Here is a 7,183-nt window from a genome sequence, read left to right on the forward strand (position 1 = left end):
AGACAACACAAAGTGTTTAATTTTTAATTTCTTTTTATTACATATCTTAAAAGAAATATCTATTATACTTTACATTAGCATAGTTACATTACTATATTAGTTGCACATTGTTGTCTACTTTCAATGAATTTAAATCAAAATAACATAATTAATATAGCTCTAACTTTTTAACTTTTAAATATGAAATAGTAACACTATCTCCAATTTTGAATTAGAAAAACCAAAACCATACGCATCTCTAAAGCCACCTTTTTTGTTTCGTAGTTAACAAGTGTAGATAAGATAAATAGTACGGAAACATACATAAATCAACAAGATGCCGTTTTGATTATTCTCTCCGCCGGAAAACACAAATATCCGGTGGCCATCGACACCCAAATTTCACGGTGAACTTTTTGGTGAAAGGGTGACGATTTTACAGAACTCATAAGTCAAAAAAAGAAGACTACATCTCATATTTTTAAGTTATGGTTAAATTATTGTTAGTAATAGTTTCACCTCCAAAAAAGTAGTATCCTAGACATGATCGCCGATCTACTGATAACTTTATTTAGAATTTAAGCTTTTGTCGTTTACGTAGTTATACAAGAAGGTTCAATAGCTTTGGCTCTTCAACGTCGTTGCACCGGAAACTCATCGACACTTTAGATATATTGGATGCCGTCATGGCGGGGAATTTCTGTTCGTCGGCGGTGGCAGATGAACCAACCATGAGATTTGTCAGTGGAGGCGCGTTGGCTTTGCCGCACTTGCCGGAAGGTATCTGGTTTCTGATCATCATTTCCGACCACGCGCCGGCAGTGTAAGCTTTATGTTCCGGAATATGAGTAGTGTTCACGAGAACGGGCGGCGTACCGCCGTCGAGCACCGTCCTGACTGCCGCCTGACAGATGTGCCAGTTACCTGAGGAGAGGAGTCCGATCGCTCCGTTCACCGGATTCACTGTTCGGCCAACCGCTTCAAACAAGAGTGACTGGAACAGCGCTGAGATTGAGAAGATCAAATGCACATACATCATACATCATACATGCAAATTTCTGACAAAATTAATAATCGTGAACAAGCTATATAAGGAATTAGGATGCGATGGATGTGGATTTGGATTATAGAATATACCGTTTCGTTTGTGGCTGGGGACGGAGGAGATGAAGTTGATGAGATCGCTCCGGCCGAAGAATTTGGAGACGAAGAGTGTAGCACGAGCTTTGGCTTCAGGAGATTCGATCCACTCGAGACAAGGTCTGAGGGCGCAGTTCTCGCTGCATCGTTTTCGTAAAACTCGACAGCCATGGCAGCTCATTTCCCTGCCTACTTTTCCTTCTGAGGATTTCTTCGAATCAAAGGAAAGCGGAGCGAGAAACGAGGGTGTGTGTGGGGTTTGTTTTGTAGTGGGGAAAAGACGTGGATTTGAAATGGAAGATTAATTCTGGTTAAGAAATTCACTTTCTCCTTCGTCGAAACAAATCGCTTTAAATGGTATTTGTGGCTTCCAACCATTAACACACTAATTTTGTTAAATTTCATGGGTTTGAATTTGACACCAACTTGAATGAGTTATAGGAAATAATTTTTAATAGACCCAAACCAAAATGTGCTACATTTTATAAATAACAATAGCAACAACAAACACTACCATACCGTATTGTGGTAAGAGGAACAATTATTCATAGTCATAACGAGTAACTGCTTTAACCGATGACCCATCCCATTATATATGAAAGACGATAACCTTCAATAGGACAATACAAGGAGGAAGTAAGTATTGCAATGTGAAAATGGATGCCAAAAAGCAAAGCGAATGAGGAGGGGAGTTTTGAAAAAAAATTAATAAATAATTAAATAAATAATTGGAACCTCAAGCAATATATTAAAAACCGAAGAAAAATGCTAGAAAAAAGCTAGCAAAAAATAAGAGTTACATCAATAAAGAATAAATGGGATCAATACGCCAACTATCTCACCTTAAACTACTCTTACTATGTCTGTTTTTAATTTAATTGAACAAGACAGATTGAACATCGTCAATCACATATTCAAAATGATTATAAATTAGGATAATGACTTGAAAGGGTAATGAACTTTTGACTTTTGTCACATTTAGTCACTAAACTTTTTTTCGTTATCTATTTGTCATTGAACTATTGAAACTGCCGGTCATAAGGGTAAAATGTGAATAGTTTCAATAGTTCAATGCCAAATAGATAACGAAAAAAAATTTAGTGACTAAATATGAACAAAATCGAAAGTTCATTTCCCTCTAAAAGTTCAATGACTAAATGTGAACAAATGAACGTGTAACATAAAGCCACTAGCAACTTTAATTTCTATTCTTTGTTGAGAGAAGTACATATTAAAACCTCTAAGTCGATCATAAATGAAGGAGGGAGTGACACGAACTTACACCATGAACACCATCAAGATCACACATACTTCGAGAATGAGCAGCCAAAGAAAAGATGATCCCAAGAATCTGAATCCTGATTGCAAAAAAATGCATAGCTCCGATGACACCCTTTTCACGAGATTTATCGTTGTCGAAATTTAATCTAAAAAAAACAGTTAACCTTCAAAGAAACCCATGTACATCACCACACTCAAACATGTCCACACCTTTTGAACCCAACCACACTCAACCTTAGTAGCCAAATCTCTCACATACTTAACATAGAATTTACCCGTCCAAGACCACCCATCGGAAGAATCAGAGAAGCTAGCAGAGACCAACAACTGCTCCAGATCCGAAACTCCTACATTTCACTACAACTTCTAATATGCCTCAACTAACTCCATTGCCACATCGCCCCCTTATATGTATTAAACTTTATATGGTTTGTAATAAAACAATTTTTGTTCATCTCAACCGTGTATAATTTAGAAAAAAAAAAGATTTTAAAGGCATATTCAACAACCACGAATCCTTCAATAAACGTGTAACAGTCCGGAATTTCAAGTAGTGTATATTTATGATTTTGGGGTGTTTTAAGAGGGGACTCGGCGAGTTGGAGCTCAGACTCGCCGAGTAGGATCGCGGATCTGGTCGCGGGTTCGCGACTGGACTCGACGAGTCCGGTATGGACTCGGCGAGTCCGCGCTGTTTAGCGAAACCCTAACCGTTCCGGTTTGGGACACATATAAGGGGCCTTATGGCCGTCATTGTTCACCCTAGTCCTGTGAGTGAAACCCTAATTCGATTGTGAGCATCTGGAGCAAGGTAGAAGACCATTATTGATCTTGGAAGTGTTATTTTGCAAGGAGGAGGAGGCTTGGTTAAGGGAACAGCAAGAGAAGCCACATTCTGAGGATTGGGGACACAGAGCAACGTTGTTCAGGTATTATTTTCGAGTTGCATTCTTCTATGTTGAGGTGTATATGGATCTAGGGTTTATTGAACCCTTTTTGTGGCTAAATTGAGTGTTTCCTTAGTCCCCCAAGCGATTGGGACCCTTGGAAGTTCAGAATGTCCCATGCCTGAGCTTTTCGGGAATCAATGGAGGTTTTGGATTGGAATCCTTATGCCTTAGGTCAAAATGTAGATTATGAGTCATGGGGTGTAGTATGAGCACCGAAATAAGGACTTTACGTGATAAACCAGTCTAGGAAGGCCAGACCTATGAATTGTCGGAGCAGATCTGACCTTAGGAAGCAGTTTGAGCGGTTGCATGGCATGGACTCGCCGAGTCCGATGAACAGACTCGGCGAGTAGCTTGAAGATTAACTGGGACTCGCCGAGTTGTTCTTCAGACTCGGCGAGTTGAGTCGGGGTGGCCCCGCGATTCTTCCAGGAGGAACTTGTCGAGTCAGGGGGATACTCGACGTGTAGAAAGGGAATCTTAGGGAATTGGTGAGAATGTGTAGACTCGCCGAGTTGCCCTAGCACTCGCCGAGTCCGGTCAAAGTGGACCGTTGACCGTTGACCGCTGACCAGAGTGGACCTGTGTTGACTTCTTAGGGATAGTCAACATTAGAGATATAAAGTGTTAACTAGGGACATTATGATGTTATAGGAGGATTAGAGCTCGGAGAATCGGGCACGAGGGATTCCCAGGTTGTGAGATATCGAGACACGCGAGGTGAGTCTTCTCACTATACTTTACCTTGAGTATGTAACCAGAGTTATGTGACAGAGTATTTGTATGCTATGTATGATATGAGTATGTAACCAGAGTTATGTGACAGAGTATTTGTATGCTATGTATGATATGTGTTGTACTGCATTATTTCTATGTGATTTATGCTGTGCCTGTTTGCAGAGTTGGAACCGAAGGGTTCCTAGAGTTAGAACCGAAGGGTTCACAGAGTTGGGTGCACGGACCCATAGAGTTATAGCCTCGAGTGGCTTATATGTGTTACATGGGTGGTATTTTGGGGAACTCACTAAGCCTCGTGCTTACAGTGTTTTGTGTTATGTTGTTTTCAGGTTTCTTTCAGTATCACGGGACGGCACCGGCTTGATTGTACACACCAGGGAAAGAGTCATATTTTGGAGGATCCTGGTTTTCTATGCAAGTGAAAATAAGGCTATGTTTTGTAATTTAATTATGAATGAGATTTTAAACAAGTGTTCTAAGATTAAAATGATTATTTAAATGAAAAATTTTGTCTTGAAATTTACGGTGTTACAAGTTGGTATCAGAGCCTTGGTTTGAGGGATTCGGATGCGCCTTCGGGTAATCTGGACTCAAACTGAGGAAGTAAGAAAAGTTTTCAAATAAATATTTTTCTAAAAGTGAATAAGAGTTCAAAGAGAAAGCAAGAAAGAGCAGTGTGTACAATCAGCCAGAGCCCGAACGGTGATTTCCCAGAATACCCTTACTTTTGTGTTATGAGATATTTATGATGCACTTTATAAGATATTATTGCATGCTAGAGAGAGGCTAGGTATTTCATATCTTAGGACTAGAGTGGCCGGAATTGTGATGCCTTAGCCTAGGACTTGTTGTTATATGTGTTATGTTTTTGAGTATGTGATGGGTGAGAGTATCTAGTTAGAACCCATGAGGGGTAGAGTTACAGAGTTCAGTGGTACTTCCGAGGATGAGCCGAGAAGGTGGAATTATCACAGAGAGGGAGTCCTATGTATTCTTCGATGCTCGAATGCTGCTTGCTTTGTGCTTTGTGGAACTCTCGATGATGGGAGTCAGCTACCAAGTGAATATGACGATATTCAGGAGGTAGATGGCTGGCATCATTAGGAGCTCTTCAGCAGCTGATAGCAAAGAAGTGGGAGGACAACGGAAGAGCCTAGGGAGTAAACCTAGCCAGATGAGTGCGTTGGTAGAGTAGAGAATTTCGTTGGGGAGCGAGCACGCGTGATGGGATTGGTGAAAGAGCAGGTCGAGCAGCTACTTAGGAGCTCTGGGATGGTCCGTGTGGAAGTATGGGTAGATGTGGCAGGTAGTATGGGCCCGTACTACTGAAAGCAGAGGACCCATACTTGATACAGGGAGTATTCTGAAGGTCCTAAGGAGCGGATTGAGGAGTGATGTTATGGTTAGGGTACCATACATCGGAGCAGATTGAGGAGTGATGTTATGGTTGAGTACCATACATCGGAGCAGATTGAGGAGTGATGTTGTGGTTCGAGCACCATACATCGGAGCAGATTGAGGAGTGATGTTATGGTTGAGTACCATACATCGGAGCAGATTGAGGAGTGATGCTATGGTTCGGGTGCCATACATCGGAGCATATTGAGAAGGGATGTCATGGGATGAGTACCATGGTTCATAGTGAATGATGCTTGTGATTATCTTGTTATCCGGTCATGATTGATGAGGTAGAGATTGGACGCTATGGGTTTTAGTCCTGTAGACCATGATTGAGTTTGGAGAGGCGTCCCTCGAGAGGGAAGTCGAGTGCCTATCAGAGTATTTTTGGTAGGGAGTTGGAGGGAGAGGAGAATTTCGGTCTGAGTTGAGCAATCAGTCGATAGAGGAGAGGTCACCTTCTATGTGGGTGGTGCTGTTTAGGTTCGTGTGCAAGACACGAGAGGCCTGATGTTTTAGTTTTGGGTTTGGGGGTAAACCCTGCAGGTCGTTTTCGGTGATGATTTCTCCTAGAGTATCAGGTAGCATGTGTGTCGCGAGGTAGTGACTTATCATGAGCAGACAGTCAGTTGGGACTGAGGTAGTCGAGGACCACACCACACCTATTTGAGAATAGTTGGATGTGTTGTAGTGGTATCAGTGGGGAGTTCAGTCGAGTTTTGCAGTGCAGAGAGTTTTCATCTATGTTGGGAGTGGGTCCCTGTCCATGGGACAATTCCGGGGTTGGAGCATTGGTTGATGAGGTGAGGTGAGAGGTACGATGATCTTGCGGTTCAGTCTATGAGCCAGGGATGTTATTGAGCAGTTGAGATGCTTAGTGCCAGATTGGTATGAGATTTGGAACGACTAGAGGCAGTCGTGATGAGAAGTTCTTGAGGAGTTCATCAGAGGTTCAGTGTATAGGGGGTTGATTGATTTCCTTAGGGGGGAATTATCGGGTATTGTGTAGCACTTTCCTGGAGCAAGTGCGATTTTGCTGGTGAAAAATAGTTGTGGATTGGTTGTGTGCTAATTGGTGATGGTTCGAACCCTAAGTGGGGGAGAACCGGGTGCAGTATGTAAGAAAGCAGAGATTTGTCAAGAGTAGTTATAAGTGGAGTACAGAGATATGCTGTAAGAAATCATGAGACCAGAGATGTCGGTGATCGAGGAAAGGGGTCAGAGTGAGTTAATGCGGGAAGTACTTGATGAGAAGGATGAATGTCTCCACGACAGGTGTTTGGTGTTGTTGCAAGCAGATAGAGAATAATTAGGCTGCCAACTCCCGGGTCGGTATGTGTATCCTTGTGTGGATTTTAGCGGTGGAAAATGGGTTCGGAGAATTATCAGCGTATGTAGTAGCGTTAGCGTTCTCTTGTATTCCAATTGAGAAATTGGATACACCGAGATTGCAATTTGGAAAATGCAGACCTAATTTTGGGGTTCAGAGGAAATATATTATTGTGTCTATATGATGCTTGGGGCAGGAGATCAGTGGTTGTGGCAGGATCTTGTGATGTTCTGTTGGGGGTATTCTGAGATATCCGGGTATGATATCTTTATTTCGGAGTTACTCGTGAATCTTGAATTGAATCGACTTGTGGTATACCAAGTATCTATGGACCTAGTGGGAGCCCTTCGAGTATGGGCATCCAGGG

At 42.0% G+C, this 7,183-nt stretch overlaps 1 protein-coding gene across 1 annotated transcript; it reads right to left on the minus strand.

The window, feature by feature from the left end:
* Nucleotides 1-304: 304 nt before the first annotated feature.
* On the minus strand, nucleotides 305-1,381 carry LOC145096967 (LOB domain-containing protein 38-like). The gene is made up of 2 exons (XM_079034357.1): nucleotides 1,117-1,381; nucleotides 305-984 (listed from the first exon to the last, which is right to left on the minus strand). Exons 1-2 carry the CDS (start codon nucleotides 1,298-1,300, stop codon nucleotides 581-583), a joined length of 588 nt encoding a protein of 195 aa, XP_078890483.1. The 5' UTR covers nucleotides 1,301-1,381; the 3' UTR covers nucleotides 305-580.
* Nucleotides 1,382-7,183: the final 5,802 nt, after the last annotated feature.

This window comes from Lactuca serriola, chromosome 4 (assembly GCF_051521515.1).
Source record: "Lactuca serriola cultivar US96UC23 chromosome 4, Lser_US96UC23_V15, whole genome shotgun sequence".
NCBI classification, from domain to species: Eukaryota; Viridiplantae; Streptophyta; class Magnoliopsida; order Asterales; family Asteraceae; genus Lactuca; species Lactuca serriola.